We start from the raw sequence: 20,109 nt of genomic DNA, 5'->3' as shown, positions 1-20,109 counted from the left end.
TTTGGTGCTAACTAAGTCAAACTAGGGTGCTATGATTTCAGCAGGTTCTAAACTAATTTCTAGCTAAGTCTTGTGTTTTTGTATTATAAACTGAAACTAGCGGTACCAAGCGTTTGTCAGCTTGTTAACATTTCGGCAAGATCTTTTCCTCTTCTACCCTGGACTCAGACCGGATGAAGCGGATTCCCCTGCCTGTTTACAGCTGAAAATATCCTTACTTGAGTGGGTCTTTTTTTTTTTTTCTTTTTGACTTTTGCTCGCCATGGCAGCCGTGGTTGGATACTCTCCACCATGGTGGGTGAACCTGCTCCACAAACTGCCTCACTTCGACATCTTTTTCGAGCAAACAAGCAGTGATTTCCAACCCGAGGACTGGACATACCAGCAGGTAAATATTAAGTTTCCTTTCCCGCACATAACCAAGGTTATGATTAGATTCACTGCACATTTTAATAGCAACAACACATGCAGGTTTACAAGTCTTTGTCCAAGTTCGCCACCTAGAATTAAAGAGGGTTTATTGTATTGGTTACAGGTGACCTGTTAACACCTGCGTCTTTGCTTCACCTTAATGATCCATGTCACCATCTGTGTGAAGCTGTTGTGTTTAAGCCTTGACCTTTTTCCAGACATTAGCCAGCTGGCGTGCAGTCAAAGCCACCCAAAGCTGACCCAAGCAAACCTGTAATGTTAATTTCCTTAAAGTCTGGTCATCTTTTATGCCTCACAAGGAACATCAGTACACTAGAGTACCTTTGCTAAAACAAACTCATGCAAATAACTAAAAAGGAGCCTATTAAGCAGCTAAAACTGGGGGGAAGGGAGAGCAGCAATGCATTTGTTCACATACTTAAAAGGATTTTACAATTGTATGTCAAGTCATAATTTGTTCTTCATTTGGTATGTTTGAAAGAACTTCTTTGACCACATTTTCATATTCTTTCTCTTGGGTTATTCTGGTACAGAAGATCAGTTTTTATTGTCTTAATTTGGGTTTTATGTTTAGCTGTCACTCAAAAGTGCATTATGGGAAGTTGGGTATTACAACACAAATTCTGTAGAAACAGCTGTTATCGGCTGATTGTTTCACCAGCTGTCTGCTAAGCAGGAAGTTTATTGCTGTTGTTCGTTTTCTTATGGGCATTATTACCACATCCTGTCATTCTTACGTCAGATATTCTCTGTAGCAGGAGAGCAGCAAGATTAATAGAGAAGTTATGTGGAAAATAAAATTTAAAAAAAACTGCAGAGTTGCAATCACAAGTTTCCATTTAAATTAGAAGTGAGTCAGAAAATGGGAAAAGTGAGACATGGTTCATGGGAAACAGGAAGACGTGTCCCAGAGTGACGTCGGCAGTTTCTAGGGATGTGCTAGGTCTTGTACAGGTATGCGGGTTGGAAGATAAAAGTCGTCTGAAGTGTAGAACTGTTTTACTTGGATTTTTTTATGTGGCAGTGTCTAATATTTGCTGCCACGACTCTCCATCTTAATGGCGATTCAGTAAGAATGATGTACAAAACCAAGCGTTTTGAAGGGGGACAAAAATGGCTAAATAAAAGACCATTAAGTACCACCTCACATTTATCATCCAGCTCCACTAATAGGATAAAAGACCATTTTTTGACTGGTTATTGAACACAGCTAGAGGAGTTTGGCTTGCAACTAGAAAGTCAACAAAACCACACTGTAAACGATTTGTGTATTTTGTAAAGTACTGAGTAGATTAAAGGGCTAACATTCCTTGAAGGAATGCATCTCATCTCATGCCAAAATTTCAAGTAAAGATGGCCGCCCAAGCCATATGCCACATCTGGAAGATGTGTCGGTGCTACAGCCACATAAACTTTACCTTAAGTCTTGAATTGGTTTAACTCTAAATGTCAGTCAGTTGTAGTTGCACATTCAGTGATTACTTTATGAAAGTTTCATGAAAATCTATCCAACTGTTCATGATTTAATTTGCTAACAGCCAGACTGTCTTTTAAGCAAAGATGTTGCAATAAATATGTGTTAATGATGACTCAGTTGACAGTACCTCACCAAATTAAAAATAATCTGTCTGTTTGAGCTTGTTCTCTCCTACCACAGATTTAGCAAGAAAATTGTCACACAAAAGGGCTGATTGTTGGGCTTTTTTTAAAACCCTGAACACTTAACAATTTGTGATGACATGCTGCTAATTATTGTTAATGCAGCTCTTCCTGCAGGCTTAAGAAGAGGTCTCAACTTGCCCAGATGGCCAAGCTGTCAGTGGTGCTTACTATGCATCTTAATGATGCCACCTTGAGTGACTGGCGTGTTTCCATATGTCAGCGATGCTCCCAAATTACAGCGCGTTTGTGCAGTTGTCTTTGCTCCTGGCTGAACTATGTAGAGCAGCGTGCGAGAGCCAAGTCACCCAACTGTGTTTGATCAGCCAGTCTGTTGCTAGTGTGTGCTTCGGTGGATGTGAAGGCTATGTTTTCAGGCCTCCTCGTTGGTTCAGTGCACATTAAGCTCACATACGGAGGTGAATCAGAGTGTGTTATTCACTGTCATGCATAGTTGGGGAAAAACCTGAATAAATAGAGCAACGCTGGGTTTTTACAAAACAAGCAGATGGAAATCTGCCTCAGCCATGTATCCTCGGGAGTATGCAGCAAACAGAGACCCTCTCCATCTGACCTACATACTGTATGAAGTGCTGCTGCTGGCTCAGAGGTTTAACTATCACTGTACATCACTCGACTGTGAGCTTTGAAATACTGTCAGTGGAGTCTAATGATGATCATGGTTACTGAACATAGTTTTTTGTTTTAAGAAATGTTCTGAGTTTGTCTTTTGTTTTACTCATTATGTATAAAACTCTCCATTTTTAGCCATTTTATCAGGGAGCTCCAAGTCCTTAACCACCTTTATGTGTTTTAGGAATAAATAAATTAACCTGCACAATTCTTCATTAAATGGTAAAAATAAATATTTAAATGAATGACTGAAGAGAATATTAAAGGCCAAGCATTCTTTAAAGGGTTGCATATCTCCCACTGCCGCTCATGCTAGAGTTTTAGACTAAATTTATCTTATGAAAAGAGACAGAGTTGTAGTCGTTTTGGTCCAACTTTCTGCACAATCTCAAGCAATATCACAAGATGTGTTAGCCCCTGAAGTATGTGTTAGCAAGGATTCTCAGCTACTACCACTCCAAATTTAGCTCAATATCTTGTAAAATTGTCTTGGGTAACGCTCTTTTTGTGTTTCCCAGGGTAAGTTGGCTGTGGCAGCCATCTTGAATGGGGTTATTGAGGTTTAGATGTACATGCAATGATTACTTTCTGAGAGATTCATTAAAATCTGTTCAGTGGTTTGTTAAATATTTTGCTGACAGACAAATAAACACACAGACATCAACAGTATTTCTTTCCACCTTCAGCGGTGGCTGTTAATGTATATTGTCTCCCGTTGAATAGGGAGTTATGAATAAGATGACATAAGTTCCTTTTTTTTGTAGAAAATAGATGATCTCAGCAATGTTTTCTAGCAGTACCAACATGTGCAGGTTTCTGATGAACAGAAAACAAAAGTTTACTCGTGCGTTCATGAAAAGCTTGTCGTACAACATGCAGTAAACGTGTTAAGAGTTCAGTTTCTCAGAAAGCCCATTTTCTCTGCTGTTATTGACATAACAGTAACAGCTTTTAACTTCCCATATTTTTGATCCTCTTTCCATCAGTCCATCCTGTTGCTGGGAGGTGTGGCGCTTGCCTGTCTGGCTCTGAACCTCCTGTTCCTCCTCATCTACTCCATTTGCCTGTGCTGCCGGCGGAAAAAAAGCGAGGAGCAGCCCAACGCCGACTGCTGCTGCACGGCCTGGTGCGTCATCATCGCAACACTCGTCTGCAGGTGAGTGTGAACACGTGAACGCACTGGCGATGAGTCAGTCCCAACAGTTTCAATCGCCAAGCATAATTAGGTGTCCTTTTTATGTAACCCACACTAACGAATCATTACCGTATATCCAGAAAAAAATGCTTCAGAATATCAGCTTGAATTCTATTACTCTCTTATTTCAAGTGTTTAAATATGACCACATCTTTGCCCATGTTCAGGGCTCAGATGACTATTAAATGTTGCAGAGGCAGCTGGATCTTTATTTTATTTTTTTAATCATAAAGTAATTCATTTTGCCAGCCTCCAAGCTCAGTGTTTCTGGCCAAAACACAATTTTTTGGGTCAATCAGTGTGTTACATCAGCAGTTATTGGAGGATTTTAGCTGTGAACACTGGTAACAATAGAAACGTTTATAGGACTTTATAATTATGCCATATTTTTTATGTGCAGCCAGGCTTTAATTTTTTTGTTTGATGTTATTATTTTATTGTTTTTAAATAGAAAGGTGTGAGAATTTGCCATCTGGTCATGTTTTGTGTCCTTGAATGCAGCGTTTGTTTCCTGTTTTCCTCCTCCTGTTGATGGGCCTCCGGAGAGCCATCAGAGTTGATTCAGTCACACAAAGCGCTCAGGGACCTGATGAGTACAGGGACTGCATTACAATCACTGCGTGTGCTTGTACCCACGCACAAATGTTTTACCAAAAACAGGAAAAACTAAGTTGGCAAGATCAGGCTTTGCAGCTTTGTTTTGTTTGTGTTGCTTTTGTTCTGCTGAATGCACTGAACAATGAGATTATATTACTTTTTTCTCTAGCTTTATTATAATTACTAAAAACTTTTTGTATGTTCATTTCACTACAGGGAATTTGATGTGAAGCTGCCTTTGTTCACCTTTTTCACTCAGCAGAATGTGTGTGTGTGTGTGTGGNGGGGGGGGGGGGATTAGCAAAAGGAGGGAAAACCGGATCAACTGGAGGCTTTTAGCTGAACATAGTTGGGTCAAGATCATAGTTATTTGCTTGTTATCATTCTACTTGAAGTCTTTTCATAGGATGTCTGAAATAAGATACAGGTTACTCAAAATTTCCAAGAACTGCAACACCGAAGGAGGAATTTGTCCTCTTCACAGAGAACAGTTTTTGACACTGAAATGTTGAGTACACTATAAATACACCTGCATCAGTTGTTGGCAATTTTTATTTATTTATTTTTTCTCTGTTCACATATCTTTAGAAATTGTTGCCTGAGCTGTTTATGTGCAGCTCGAGGCCTGTCAGAGCAAGTGAGAGCTGACCTCCTGCCTCAGTGCAGCCTCAGTGCAGCCTTTGTCAGCCGTAGTGTGGGCTTTGGGGCATAGCTGGTCCATTCCTCTGTGTTTCCATGGTTCTGTATGGAGTCTTTCTGCTGAAACTGAAAGGAGCCTGTTGACTGGGGTCTGAACCGACAGGGTTAAAACAGAGTTCACACACCTCTCACTCTGCCTAGCTGTCTCCCTCGTTTGGTCTCTCTCTCTCTCTGTTTAGTTTTTTTGTCTTCACCAGCCTGTCTCACCCCCCCCCCTCTTTTGTCCCCCCCTTCCACTCCTCAGCGCTGGCATTGCTGTCGGTTTCTATGGGAACGGCGAAACTTGTGATGGAGTGAGTCGTCTGACGTATTCCCTCCGCCACGCTAACCGCACAATCACTGGAGTGCAGAAGCTGGTAAGGCCAAGAGAGCAAATTGCACGAGCATATTTATTATTCATCACCTTTCTGCCCTGGTTTCAGTAAATCTCTGTGGTGAATCCCTGGTTTCTTCTCTGAACTCCATTGTGACCTTATGTTTTTGTGTGCTGGCTCAAGGTAAATGACAGTACATCATCGTTAAACCAGACAGTGGATGACAATTTGCAACAGCTTGAGGGCCAGTACGCTCAGCATGAAGACTACCTCTCCATCATCCAAAAGCTGCAGGGTCAACTGGACGAGCTGGTCAGACAGATGGTTGAGATTCCTTTCTGGGAGAACAACAACATTTCCCTGGAGGATTTGGCTGTTGAGATTGAGCTATATGACTGGTACAGGTAAGCATGTAGTAAACTCTGAACATTAGTCATTGAAAGAGACAGCAGCAGTGTTAAAAAGTATTTGAGCATGGTAAATGACAATGGACAGAATGACCAAAATATATCTTTATCTTTAGCATTAATTCACAACCCTGTAAAGATTTGGCTGACTCATCTCTTTGTTCAAATAGCTCTAGCAGGACAATCTTGATCAAGTTTACAAGTGCTATAGCAAATCTGAAGGAAAACTAATAGTGAGGACTTCAGGAATATTGTTGGATAGCATTGATTTTCAACGTTGTTTTGAGTTTTCCCGTTAATTATAAAAACATTGTCTTGTTGCAGACTAGGCTTGATGTACATCATACCTAAAATCATAAATACAGAAGCAAGATCACACAGCAGTTTGTTCTGATCGGGTACAACAGATTTATTTAGGAAAAGTGACAAACTGAGGGTTGGCTCCTGGTTGTGTTGGACCACAGTTACAGAGCGATTCTTGTTGTTGTTGTTTGGACCAAGGGCCTCAGTGGGACTGAGCTTTTAACTGTATACACGTATTCGTTAAACTGATTAGTTTCACTTTGTTTTCATTTGTGAGTTGATATTACAGTGAGTCTTACGGCCTTTGTGTGAAACGTTTTTGACTGTGAAAACTCTTGGCTTTTCACTTTGCTTTTGCAGACCTAAGTGCAGCACAATCAGCTGAAATGTGCCTTAAGCCAAATGTTCCCATCAATGCCGACTGCAGCCGGATCTTAAAACCCATGACTTTGCTACAGAGTTTTGCATAAGGCTGAATGCTTATTAGACCCTTTCCCACTGCACTCAGAAGCCACACAGGAGCCGGTGTTAACAGGTTTTTTTAATTAATGAGAAAGGGGCTTAAGACCGAGGCAGTAACGCTACTGTTTGTTTGTATACAACAGGATCAGCAAGAATTAATTGAATATACAGATTTCTAGGGTTGGTTTAAATTAAATTTGTAAACAAACTTGTCTTTTTTTTAAGTAATTGAATCATGCAGTTGATTATTTTAAAGCTAAAATCTGACATTGACATCTTTTTTGCCATACCTGTAAGGTTATACGTGGTTTTAAAAATGACCCTAAAGCTAAAATTATTAGTGTCGAATAATCTGTTTTTTATTTATTTTTTTTTGTCATTGAGAGATTGTTTGTTGTGCTGCTGTTGACCACTTTGTTTCATTATTTATTTTTAATATTTGACTCTGCAGGTGGCTGGGCTACATAACCTTACTGCTGTTTGACGTCTTTATCTGCCTTCTTGTTCTGTTCGGCCTCATTCGCAATGCAAAGGGAACGCTTATTGGGTGAGTCTTATCATGAAATAATAATTAATAATGTCACCGATTAATAATTTAAAAGAACATTTTGTTGAAATGCAGAGAGGCTTCTGCTGCAGATATTATGACTCCCTTTGGTTGGAGTTTGTCTCCAGTTACAAATAACATAGTTGGGATGTTCAGATATGTCAGCACAGAAGTTAAATGTTCTTTTTTTTTTTTTTTAGTAAATGGTGCTTAAACACAAGTGCAGTAGAGTCAGGCCTTGGTGATTATTGATAATTGTGTTTAATAGTTCATTAAAGAAAACAACAATTTGCTGTATTTTTTTTCTGTCATTTGATTGCAGCTCTGGTTCAAATCAGCTAAAAAAAACTGTCCAATTTCATCAACTTAACTGTCTTAAGGCTCCCTCATGTTACCGTGTAGCTGTAAATAAAAGTGTTCATGCTCCAACACTGCAGATTAAATAGACTTCTGACCTCTTGTTTTCCACAGAGTGTGTCTATTCGGTGTAGTGGCTCTTATATTCAGCTGGGTCTCACTGGGGCTGGAGTTGGCCGTCTCTGTGGTACGTTTCTGCATCAGAAAATGATCCTGTTTTCAGTGTGGTGTTGCATGTTATGGCTAATGGAAGTATTTTGTGGGTCAAGATAAAACATGAAGTCAAATACACTGATGGGTTACTAGAACACAAATGCTTTTATGTGGTATCACAACCATACGATAATCTTCACCATTTTTGGGGGGCGAGGGGAAGGTTTCAAATATAAATACAGACTTAATGTTGCAGTGTGCAGCTGTTTGTTTTTCTAGTCACTCAGAAATCCTCAAGACTAATAATAGTGATTAGGATGTGTTACGTAGAGCATAATAACTGTGATTAGGATTGAGTCATTCTGTTGGAAGAGAAAGGGGTAAAATTGTCTTTTTTATTTAGAATAAAGACTGCTAAAATGCAGATTAAAGCCTCGTGAATCCAGATTTCTTTTATTGTTTTACTTTATTGGAGCAGCACTGTGTAGGTTTTCAACTGTAAAAATGGTAATGAATACTAATCTTCATTTATGTAAATTAAAATGTAGATTTGGAAGATTTCCTCCCATGCAGATGACTCAAACTATTCACACCTAAATGTGTGGGTTTTTTCCTTCCTTCGCTTTCTTCTTCGGTATGAATGAATTCATTCAGCTGAGATTGAGACAATTATTTTACTTATTTAAAACTACTGTCACTTAAATTCATGTTAAATAAAAGGTGGTGCTGCATTCACTGTCATGTCTCCATCAGTGTGTGATTTGATAATGAAGTGGAAATGTGAGTACAAAAGGCTGTTTCTCATTTAAGTGTCAATGTTTTTGTATTTTTCAGGGCTCCAGTGACTTTTGCTTTGCTCCTGATACGTATGTTACCAAAGTGGGGGTTCAGTATAAAGTTATCAATCAAGGTATGACCCCTTTGATTTGGTTTTATTCAAACACATCCACCAAAGATTCAGCTTGCTGCTTTATAATTAGAAATACAAGTCATCTCCGATTACACTGGGCAAATTATTATGAATTCCTCTGAATTCTCTCTTTTCTTGGGGTCTCAATGGTCTGATTGTTGTGCAGAAATGAGAAGACATGCTAAAGAGCCAGTCTTCTTCTTGTGCAAGCCTCTAAAAATTGCTACTGCAAGGTCAGGAGGGCAATGGTGCTGCCTTTTTAAGCAGCACAAAAGCCTGTTTAGCTCATTTGAGTAATTTTCCAATCTGTTCCATGATGGGATGCGTGTCAGAAGGAAAAGAAGAGCCTCCGGTTTGTTGGCTTTGTGTATGACTGAGATAAGAGCGGTGAAGCAGAGGATCTGAAAAACAGTATATTTCCTGTATCCTTCTACAGGCCTGTGAGACAAAATGGGACTTGAAAATACCACTAACTGTGCTCGAATGCCGTCATTTTTCAACATCAGCTCAACAAAATGAGCTTCTTTCTACTCTCTTCTGTAAAACCTGATGTTGGCTGAATACAAGCAAGCAGAAATGTCAATAAACACTGGCTTGCTGCTTGATATTATAAAGCTTTAACACTGTATTTTGCTCAAAAAATATTGCAGCCAATGTGGATGATGTTTAACTTGTATTGTCGTCTCATGAATATCTATGGTATTATATTCCATATTCTCTATAAAAGCAGATCCCAGCTGCTTGATGAGGCATCGTTTGCTCAGGAAATCTGTTCTGATAACGGGTGACGATTGTGGGCAGACTTGTTAGAGCAGGCTTGAGATGTGGCTTGCACGTTATGTACTTTTATGTACTTTCTGTGCCAGAAAGCCACATCTTGTCATGCTCAGCTGTGTGAGGAAAGGGGGGGGGCTCCTGACTCAGCAATGAGTTTGGACGTCACTAACACCATGTGTCGGGTCGGTGGTGGCGTTCTCGCAGCTTGGATCTGTGTTGCAGTCCTTTTGAGTCACGCACTCACACTTAAAGGATTTCTCATCGACGACTCCTCGCTGTCGTGAATCAACCGAAGTGGGCGGGAACAGCAAATGAAAGTTTAAACCTCTAATAATTACAGTCCTGTTTGGATCACTGTGCACCGTGAGCAGTGTGCAAGTTTAGTGTTGTAACTTCACAGTAACAACACAGATGATGTAACCGCCATTGGTGTTGTTTTGGAAGGCCGTGTGCAACAAGAGATGCTATTCTTACTTCTTTCATTGCGTCTGTTTTGTTTTGTTCAGGTTTTAATGTGTTCAGAGACTTCCTTTGTACTGCTGCAGTATTTGTCTGCTTTATTCTTTTGGAACGTCACCTCAGAGCTCAGAATCACTCCATACTCAGTAAAGCAGCAGTCAAGCTGTGACAAGGTAGCAGGAATCATGAAAGCACAGCACTAGATAAAGGATAATAGAATTTGTTGTGTTTTTTTTGTACAAAACTGTAGCGACAGAAGAAATTACTCAGGGCAAGCAAGCCACAATCATACGTAGGGAATAGCAGAGGTAAAAGACATAATTTCTTTTAATTAATCAACATTTTTTTAACATGAATGGAGACATTTTTTCTTATAAACCCTGTACTTACAATATTGCTTTATACAAATTTATAATGACTTTTTCCTAACTGTTAAACTTTTTACTTTACTTTTTGTTTGACTAACTTTCATGCTTCACATGGTTATTTATTTGACTGAAAAGGGCTGCTGTATTCAGCCAAAAGGCTCTAAAACAGTCTCTTTATTCTGACAGTTCTCTGTGAACATAAAGGAGTTTATGTTCCTTTAACAGAGTGCTGTCCATTCAGCATGTCTGCTCTCCAAGTCACTTCTTGTATTTGAATGTTTGGTTGTGTTTTTTTTTAACATAAAGGTGCATGCATTATCAAAAATGCTTATCAAAATGAGTTTTTCCACCTGTGTCATTGTATTATTTTAGAGTTTATAATAAAACAGCCATTTTAAAAACATTTAGTTGACATTTAGTAGAATAAACAACTCAGAAACAGTTAGTTTGAAAATCATCAGATTATTACATAATAAAGGATTGTTTCATTTACAACCTTTAGCTCTTCTAATCTTCTTGTTTTCTGTTTCTGTTCCCCTCAGAAATCCTGCAGTACTACATTAGTTGCCGTGTGGACCAGCCCAACCCCTTCCAACAGGTTTGTTTTACACGTGTAGAAGAGGCTTTTGCTGTGTTTAACCAAATAAAAGAATGTGCATAAAGCTGAGATTTGAGTGGAACATTGTAGCAAACAGGTTTTAATCATGATTTGATGAACATGTAGTTTGTAGGAATGCTAGTGAGCATCATCAGTCACAATGTCTCAAAACTCGACTACTTCTATGCAGTAATACAATACTTTGTTTTCTGTTAGTAGGAATGTGTCCAAGGGTGTTTGTCAGACATGAAAGGTTGAACGGAAACACAATATGTACAACAGTATTTCTTCCAGTCTCACGTCAGTCAGGTGGCTTAACAAACAAAAGTAAACATCCCCCTGGAAGTAGTCGGATACAAGGACTGGACTGAAAATGAGTAGAAAAAGCAGCCAAAGCAGTTCTTTGAAATAATTTCAGAAAGCCTGAAGAAATATTGCTCAATACATCTTTGAAAGATTTCATGAAAATCTGGCTTCTTGGAAGTAAAACGTAAAGGAAAGAGGGACTGTGAAAGACTTTTGCACCGTACTGCTGAATGCCACTCTCACTGCGAGAATGGTTTTCTTTAAAGGGCAACCTACATTTTATTATTCAAGCCACATCAATAAGTTAAAACTTCTGAGTGCTCCTGAAGTTGAGGGCATCTATTGTTGGTCCCAGTGTAAATATAAAAGCCTCTCAGCTCCCATCTGTAAACTGTCTGTGTGGTTTCACCGCAGCCCATTTGACCAAAATGAAGACGGCTGCTAAGGAGTTCTTGTAATGATTTTAAAAAGGAAAGGCCTAATAAATGCCAGACTGCAACTACATTCATCTTTGGGGGTTTTTGTGTTGTTGTTTGTTTTTTTCAGAGGCTTTCCGGGAGCCACAAAGCTTTAGTGGAGATGCAGGATGATGTGTCTGAGCTGCTGCGCTCTGCTACCAGAGAGTATAAACAGACGAAGGTATGTTTCCCTCTCCATCAGTTGTACCCTATTCCAGATTGGCTGTAACAGTTTGTGGTGACCTCATCGAACGGGACCTGTCTGACCTGCACCTGTCCACATAAAGATCTGCTGACAGCTCACCTGGGACCGGCATTATGTCCATTTAGCAGCATTAGGCTTTGACTGGCACACAGCGCCGCGGTGTTGTGCAGCTCTGCTTCTTACACTGTTGGCAGAGGCATAAATGAGAGCTGACACCGGGAGCAGTGAGAGGCAGATTTCTTTTCACATACCCACACAGAGAAATTTGCTGAGGTTGTTGTAACTTTTTTTTTTTTTAATCTGGCAATCAGATGGATTTTTATCCAGAGCCTAAAATGTTGACTAGAGTAAAATGAGAGACGTCTCATTAAAATTATCGTACATTAAAATCTGCTTTTCAGCACTACTTCCTGTATATTTATGAAAAATTCATTCCTGATTGATGTGCATTGAATAAATGATCAGTGAGGGAATCTATGTTAAGCAAACTTTCCCTTTTTAGTTCATTTTCATGGAACAGAAAATTGTTGCTCACTGCAATGTCTTTTTTTATTATTTACTTTGAATTGTACTGATTTGTTTTCAATGGATGGTTGTTCTGAAGGCTGATTTAAAGTTTTCAGCTGTAAAAATGTAGTATTTTCCTTCTCTTATTCCCAGGAGAGTTTGGACAAGATTCAGGGAATACTGAACACCACAGAGATCAGCCTTCATCAGCTCACTGCACTCGTGGACTGTCGCAGCCTGCACATGGTGAGCGGATTTACGATCTGAGGCTCTGCCTCTGGAGCGTTGCTCAGAGAGGGATGAAGAAGGGCCTCAGAACTGATTTGTTCAGACATTTTATTTCTAAAAACAGCTAAGTTACATAAAGCAGCCCATCTCCGATGCTTGTGGAGCTTGCACACCTGTCACTCTAAATAATATTTTCCTTCCTGTATCCAAGTTCCCGTCCCGCTGATACTGGCTGCGTTTCATGTATGAAGCTGGCAGAATGTAAAGTAGTTGGCAATTGCTTCTCCTTAAAGGGTCGTTCCCTCGAGTGTCCAAATTCCAAGAGAAAATGCGCAAGTGTTGCATATTCTGGTTGCTTTCTGCTCTAATTTCCCTCTTAAGCTTCTGCTTCAGAAACCACACTAATAATTCATGTTCATTGGGATCATTTTCAGCTGTAGTTTATTTCCCAGCTTTGCAGTACACGGGGAATGGAAATGATCAGTCATGATAATGTGGTGTTTAGTGCATTATCTCTAGTTCACCTGTGAGTAATTTGTTTGTATGTAGTTTTAAATGAAAACACCCTTTTCAACTCCTGCTTTTCCATTTGGTGCCTTCTTTCATATAATTTATTCCCTGTTTAAACGTAGACTAATTTCTTTACATCTTTCTTAATAATACGGGAACATCTGTGTTGCAGGACTACGTCCAGGGCATGACAGGACTGTGTTATGATGGACTGGAAGGCCTCATCTACCTCGTGCTCTTCTCCTTCGTCACAGCTCTCATGTTCAACTCGATTATCTGCAGCGTGCCTCACACCTGGCGAGCCAAGCGGTAAGACGTGAAAACACACCCTCCACTTCTCAACAACGAGCGCTAAAGTGCAAAAGCTTTCGTGCCATGTTTGTATTCCGGACTGTAAATACACTGAGAAATAATTCAAGAGAAGCCAATTAATTATTCATACATTTTTTTTTATTTTTTAAAGTTTTGATGTTTTTTTGGCTCACCACAAGAATGAAGGAAAGTGATTTAAATAAGAAAAAAAGAGTAGAGTAGAGCTTGTAGGGTTTTTTTTTCTGCTTTTCAACAGCTAATTTTGTTTACCAGTATGACAAGTCCAAGACTCCAGCTGCTTCTTCAAATAGATTAGTTTCTGTTTTCTTTTCTAATTGTGCCGTGTTGTCCTGAGCCTACCATAACCCCCGCCTTAGCTGCTGCTTTCTGCATAAGAAGAGTCAAATCATTTTGATTTGTTTTGTTTTTTTTCCCCCAAAAGCAACATCTGATGTCTGCAGAGTGGCTTCAAGGGAAGCAGTTTCCTAAACACAACCTTCTCCACATCATTAGCTGATTACTTCTCATCATCGGGGGGGGTTGTTCATTAGTTTGATCTCGGCTTGCACTTCCTGCCACAAAGCAAAAGCTTACACCATAACAGTCTGTTTAAGTGCTCCCAGCTTAGATTTATTTATTTTTTTTCTCCAGTACTTTTGTAATGAGGCATGCAAGCTAATTATTTTACCCCATCTGGAAAACCAAGTTAATATCATAATTTATGCTTAATGGATAAGTCAGAATTATTCTGATATTCCTAGTATTGTTTTGTTTAAATTATGGCTTTTTTTCTGACATTTAGGGAATTATGAAAAAAACAAATGGAAGTATGACATCATCGATGGAAATCTGGCCGTCTTCCTTGAACACTAGAGGGAGACAGGCTTCTTTTTGGCAGCCCTTATTAACTGAATTATAGTTGCCTGACAGGCACTGCTGACTTTCATTGTTTGAAAACAAGCTAAAGTAATTACGTTCTGTCTCCAGAGGAGGCCGACTGATGTCCTTTGACAGTTAAAAGGTTTTATTGGGCGATGCAACAGAAGAGCTTTTTAGCTGAATAAATCACGTTGGTTCATTTTACACTTTGTTCATGGGAAATACAAAACTGCACCTTTATTGGAGTCAAACAGCAACAGATTGTCTTATTCTTTGTGTGGCAGTGATGAAATGAATTCAAGAAAAAAAATGTGACCATGTGGCATTTTTATGCTCCTTTGACATCTGTGAGACAGAACAGTAGGTCCCTCTGGTGGTTGTTACATTGTGCCGTGTTTGCAGGAGCGATGAGGACAGTGAAGATGAGTCTCTGAGCCACGGAGGAAGGCAAAACCACGACAACCTGTACCGGGTCCACATGCCCAGCCTGTACAGCTGTGGCAGCAGCTACGGCAGCGAGACGTCCATTCCTGCTACGGCCCACACCGTCAGCAACGCCCCCGTCACGGAGTACATGTAAGGCTCCACTCGCTTCGGAAACAGAAAGCTCCTCAAAGTGAAAGCCGAAGTGGTAGATCGTTTAGAAGTTCTGCACAGTGAGGCTCATTTTGGATTCTCTGTGTTGTCAAGAACAAGTTTATCCGTCCCCAGAGGAGATTAGTCCTCTGAAAGTCTGCAGATGCAGCTGTTGTTTTCCAGTTGTGATTTTTGTGAAACCTGAAGCTGGGGGGGAAGGGATGCCTCACTTCCTGGCTCTCTGTAAACCTTAGCAACTGGAAAATTCAGGGAATTATATCTGCAAAATTAACTGTGAGGTTCTTGTGTTTGATCTCTCTGTGCGTTTTGATTCAACAGGGCTCAGAACTCCAACTTCCAGAACTCTCGCTGTGAAAACACACCTCTGATAGGACGAGAGTCTCCTCCTCCTTCAGTAAGTGTTGATTTGGGTTTGGGGGTTTTATTTTTAAAGTGTTGGAACACCCTTTAGTCGTTTTCAGGAACTATGTTACAGGAACTTATGAACTAAATTAGATTTATTAACTAGCAGCTGACTCTTCTATATCCTGCTCTCAACAACCATCAGTGAAGTCTTGACATCGAGCCTAAAGGCAGCTAAAGTATCACCGACTTTAAAAAAAGTCTTCATCTTTAAACCTGTGGTGTGTTTTACCTGTCAGCTCTACTAGAGTCAACAAATCACTTGGTTTAATTCCTGAGTTCTTGTCTCGGTTCCCTGAAAGCGTTCCTCCTGTAAGAGTGATTCAAACAACGTAAAACTCTGTTTCTTATAAGTGAACTTAAAATCCTCAAAACACTAAATGTGAGAACATGGATAAGTCATTTTATTTTAAGCGCATGTTTTAACATTTCACTGACACTGAGAGCCATTTCTGAACACAAAGCTTTAAATTAGGAGGCCAAAGCATCACTCTTCCATTTATTTCCTCTAAAACGGGTTCTGAAATGAGTGTTTTGTTTAAAGAGCCCACCTCAGTTCCCCATCCTGACCCCCAGGCCCTGATCCTCCTCTAGAGAACCCGCTCTCCCTGGTGTCTGTGTCTGCTTGGACCTCGACACTGCTTTGTGCATCTTCTCTATACTCTCTTCTTGTCGTTGTTTCTCTGCGAACCCATCCAGTTGTATTTGACTGCCGCGGACAGTAACAGCGGTCACTGCTGGCAGTTAAAGCCCTCGGAGAGTTCCCGGTCGTTTTGGTAACTCCATCTGCTAAACTAACAGGTACAAAACATGTCCGCCTGCTCCTCCTCTGTATCACCCTCCCCTCAAACTCCTGGCTCTCCTGACCCCTGTTTTAGATCCCACTGGGGCTGAGGGAACACCCCTCCCCCGCCTCATGTACCTCTCCCTCTTTGCCCTAATGTCCTACCTGATGTTTGTATCCTGTCGCCCTGCGCTGCATGTTCGCCTGCCCCCCCACCCCACCTACACCAAAAATGATCCTGAGAGGAACATGACATGTGAAGCTGTACATTTGCCAGCATCAAATAATCAATCTGTTGACATATTCTGATGATCATGTGGACTTGTTTTGTCCTAATTGTTGGAGCTGTGGGTGAACTCTTAGAAGCTACTGTCTGCAGACTTTTTGAAGCAGGAGAAAAGTGATCTTTTTAGGATAAAAGTTTTGTAGCTTTTCTGTTCATAGTTAATGTACTTGTACATTTTTGTAAGAAGTTGTTTCTTTTTGTATGAAAAGGGTCAAGGTAGATGTTACTCAGTCTTAAAAGTACATGTTTGAAATTTGTTTTTGATGCAACAGAAGCATCAGCTTGTTGTCCACCTCCCACCGTCTGTGTGGAAACAGCAGCAAACTGAAACAACCAGGAACGGCCATCTTTGATTTCCTTGAAAATAAATATCATGTGATTTTTAAAAAGTCAAAAACAAACAAAATAGGGCTGCAGTATAGTAGAAAAACATGCAATTATAATATTGTTGAAAATTTTATGAGGATATTAAACCCACGGTTTCCTCAGTCGTCTTCTTCTTCTTCTGTCGTCACGACGCTCACACGCCTCATCACCTGGGTTCACGTAGGACTTGGCTTGCACACATTTGTAGAATTCAGCAACATAAACAGTGTTGAATTATTTCAATTCTATGCTTTTAATTAAGATTTCCTCTGAACTATGAAAACACAAAGGACAGAAATGAGCAGCAGCAATTAAACTGAGCTGCATGTATTTGAGTTTCAGATATTGATATTTTTATTAAGTTGTGAATATGGAGTCATTTTAAAAAGAAAGGAAATGATGTTACTTTTGGCTGTAGGACATATTTGACATTTTCTGTCCAGAACAATTAAAGTAAATATGACGATACAACTATAATTATACTTTTTTTTTTCTTGAATATGGTAAGTTTTGGTGTTTCGAGCCCATGTAAGCTGTCCAAAAGGTTCTGAAGAGTGATCACAGCAGCAAATAAGAGTTTTCTGTCTCCACTGGAGTGAATGCAGCCCCTTTCTGTGCTTGTTTCACCTACATTAAGACAAAACTGCATGGGTCCATCTTAAATGTATATAAATGTCTGCCTCTGTCGGAGTACGCAAAAAGAAACAATTTAAAACTACAGGTTTATATTTTTATTCTTCCTTTTACTCTGATGTCTTTGTCTCCTGTAGTGGTTTTTGTGTGTTTGAATCATTTATTATCCCTGTAGACGTTAGCGATCTGGAATAACTTCTCTGAAAGGTAATCTTTGTAGGATTTTCTCTCATCTCTTGGATGGATTCTGCTCCGTAGCGCTCTGTTGTCAATCAAACCTGCTTTTTGTGGTCCACTAAATTATTTATATTTTAACAAAACAGATTTATTCTTTATTCATCAAAGTTCTTCAGATCCGTTCTGTTTTTAGACTTGAAAACCTTATGATTGATGTCAGATAATAATGAGAAAATCCTACATTTAGTTTGTTTTGTACGTGAGCCGACTGATTTCTTTACCCTGTGTGTACGTTGTGAAACTCTCCTTTAATTAATAGTGAAATGATGACATGTTTGGTCTGGTTTGCTCTGCAGTACACCTCCAGCATGCGGGCGAAGTACCTGGCCAACAACAACAGCCGACCTGAGCCTAACAGCCGACCAGAGCCTAACAACCCTCCAGCGCATTAGACCCCCCAGCAGTCATCCTGTCATCCTGTCATCCTGTAATCCTGTCATCCATCCAGTTGGTCTCGTTCAGTCTTCTGCTTCCTGCCTCCGTTTACCGTCTCGCTTGAATTAAACCAAATGTGCTTTCTGCTGGCTGCTTGAAGCAGAACTTGGAGGACATCCATCAGATCTCATGAGTCAAAAGTGCAAATACTACTACTTCAACACCTCTTAGTTTAGGACTGCATGAACATTCAAGGGTGCTGGGACTGACCTGCAAATCTGTTGCAAAGGAGCCTGGACCTTTTTAGTTTTTATTTTTAATTATTATTACTTTTAAACATGAATGCAACACAACATGTAGCATGTGACCACCAACAGGACATGTTGAGGACTTTCTGGAAGTGCGCCGAGACTAACACTGGTTGTTTTGTAAAGTACTGTACCATACTCAGATTTTACTGTTCGATGAATGCCTGATCCTTAAAAACAGGAAGAATCTGCTGTTCTCTTCTCACCTGAAGCTTCGACACGACCTGTCACACTTTCACGCAGAAATCCAACCATTTCCTGCATCAGATTAGAGCAGAACGTTCTCCGGACTCCCTCCGTCACATGTTCCACATGCCCCCCCACACCGACTCTGGAACCAGCCTGTTGTGGCATTCTGTCTTAAACCTGATGGCAGGGCCCAGTTTTTCAGCGATCATTCTAGTCTTACTGCAGTCTTTTTTCCATCTTGACTTCCTGTGGCTTTTTCTAAAACAGTTTGGAGAGCAGTGACCCGACACACAGTTTGATTTGGACGAGGTTGATCTGACTGAAGAAAAATTATAATATTTTATATAACTGGAACTTTTTTTTTTTTGAACAAATTGCTGTGGGAGGGTGTATGATTGCTACAGATGTTTTAGAATAGGTTGCAGTGTATCTTCCTGCTTCCTAACAGAACTGAAAACACACACACACACACACACACACTGCCTGGCTATGAAAAACTCTGCAGTGATTGTCCCAGCAGGCGTTTTAACCTGAGAAATGTCTCACAAATGTGTTTTAGCATTTATCTAAATGTAGAAAAGGTGAGTTGATGCTGTGAAGGGACTATGAAAGCTCCTTCTCTCTGTATAAACATTAACTTCTCGTTCCTGTTGGCGCATGACAACCCTTCAGACGTGGAGTGAGGCGTTCGTACTTCTTGTCCCTCAGCTTGCTTCTCTTAACTGCGGTCGGTGCACGAGGTGACGTCGAGACTGTGCCAACGAGTTAAGCACAAACCTGTTATCAGTAATCTTTCTGGATGTCTTTACTTTATTCAACTGCTCTTAAATGGCTGTGAAATATAAACATAATGAGCCGAATTTTCAAAAAAAAAACATTTAATTCACTGATGCAGTCTTTGTTTCTTTGGGGTAGTAGTTGTTTTTTGTTTTCTTCATAATGCAATGTTGTACAGATAATTACAGAAAAATTACTTTTACTTAAAGCTTATTGCTCAATTTTAAACATTTTTATTTTAGTTGAAATTTGAAAAACGTGTTGCTCAGTTAATGTAAATAAAAATAAATTTCGAAGTGTCTGATTTTTGTGTGTAAAGCAAAAATAAATTTAAAAAATCCCTAGATCTTGTTTTTTATACTTCATTTTGTAATGTGTACGTGTAAAAGCTGTGATATTACTGGGCTTGAATGGTGTGTTTGAAAATAAAGAAACTTTGACTTAAGGCCAGCAGAGTTTTGGATTCTTTGAATAAATCCTTACAACAAACACTAGGTAGCAGCAAAACTTCTCTTTCAACTTTGAAAACTTGACTTAATATAAAACAAGAAAATATCTACTGCAGTTACACAACTACGAAGAAAAGTTTTATTTAGTTTATTTCAAAGAAGCAACATCAGCCACCATCACATACAACCAGGGGTGGAAATTGGCACCCGCCACCGGCCAAATGCGGGTAAATATTTGAAGTGGCGGGTGAATTTGATCAACAAACGCCACTGTGGCGGGTTGGCAATTTAAACAGAAAAGGTGTTATTTGTCCTCTTGACATATAGGGGGCAGCAATGTGCTCGAGTTGCTGCTGTTACGTCGAGCCGCGTTCCCCCATCAGATACGGTTCCCCCTGCGTCTCCGTAAATAATGACTTATCTATTAACAT

General features: G+C 39.9%; 1 protein-coding gene across 2 annotated transcripts; it reads left to right on the top strand.

Moving 5' to 3' along the window:
- Positions 1–237: 237 nt before the first annotated feature.
- Positions 238–19,679, top strand: ttyh3a (tweety family member 3a). 2 transcript variants are annotated; one of them, XM_017433535.3, is made up of 15 exons: positions 238–388; positions 3,711–3,880; positions 5,460–5,571; positions 5,713–5,933; positions 7,153–7,248; positions 7,720–7,792; positions 8,593–8,668; positions 10,815–10,870; positions 11,723–11,815; positions 12,500–12,592; positions 13,257–13,393; positions 14,678–14,851; positions 15,191–15,266; positions 15,974–16,075; positions 17,877–19,679. In XM_017433535.3, the coding sequence occupies exons 1-14, from the start codon at positions 263–265 to the stop codon at positions 16,052–16,054; spliced, it is 1,584 nt and encodes a 527-aa protein (XP_017289024.1). In that variant the 5' UTR covers positions 238–262; the 3' UTR covers positions 16,055–16,075; positions 17,877–19,679. The 2 variants fall into 2 exon arrangements, with proteins under 2 accessions (XP_017289024.1, XP_017289023.1); XM_017433534.3 differs by lacking the exon at positions 15,974–16,075.
- The last annotated feature ends 430 nt before the right edge of the window (positions 19,680–20,109 follow it).

Source organism: Kryptolebias marmoratus, linkage group LG12, assembly GCF_001649575.2.
Source record: "Kryptolebias marmoratus isolate JLee-2015 linkage group LG12, ASM164957v2, whole genome shotgun sequence".
Classification (NCBI taxonomy): domain Eukaryota; kingdom Metazoa; phylum Chordata; class Actinopteri; order Cyprinodontiformes; family Rivulidae; genus Kryptolebias; species Kryptolebias marmoratus.
This window is presented reverse-complemented; position numbering and strand designations above follow the sequence as displayed.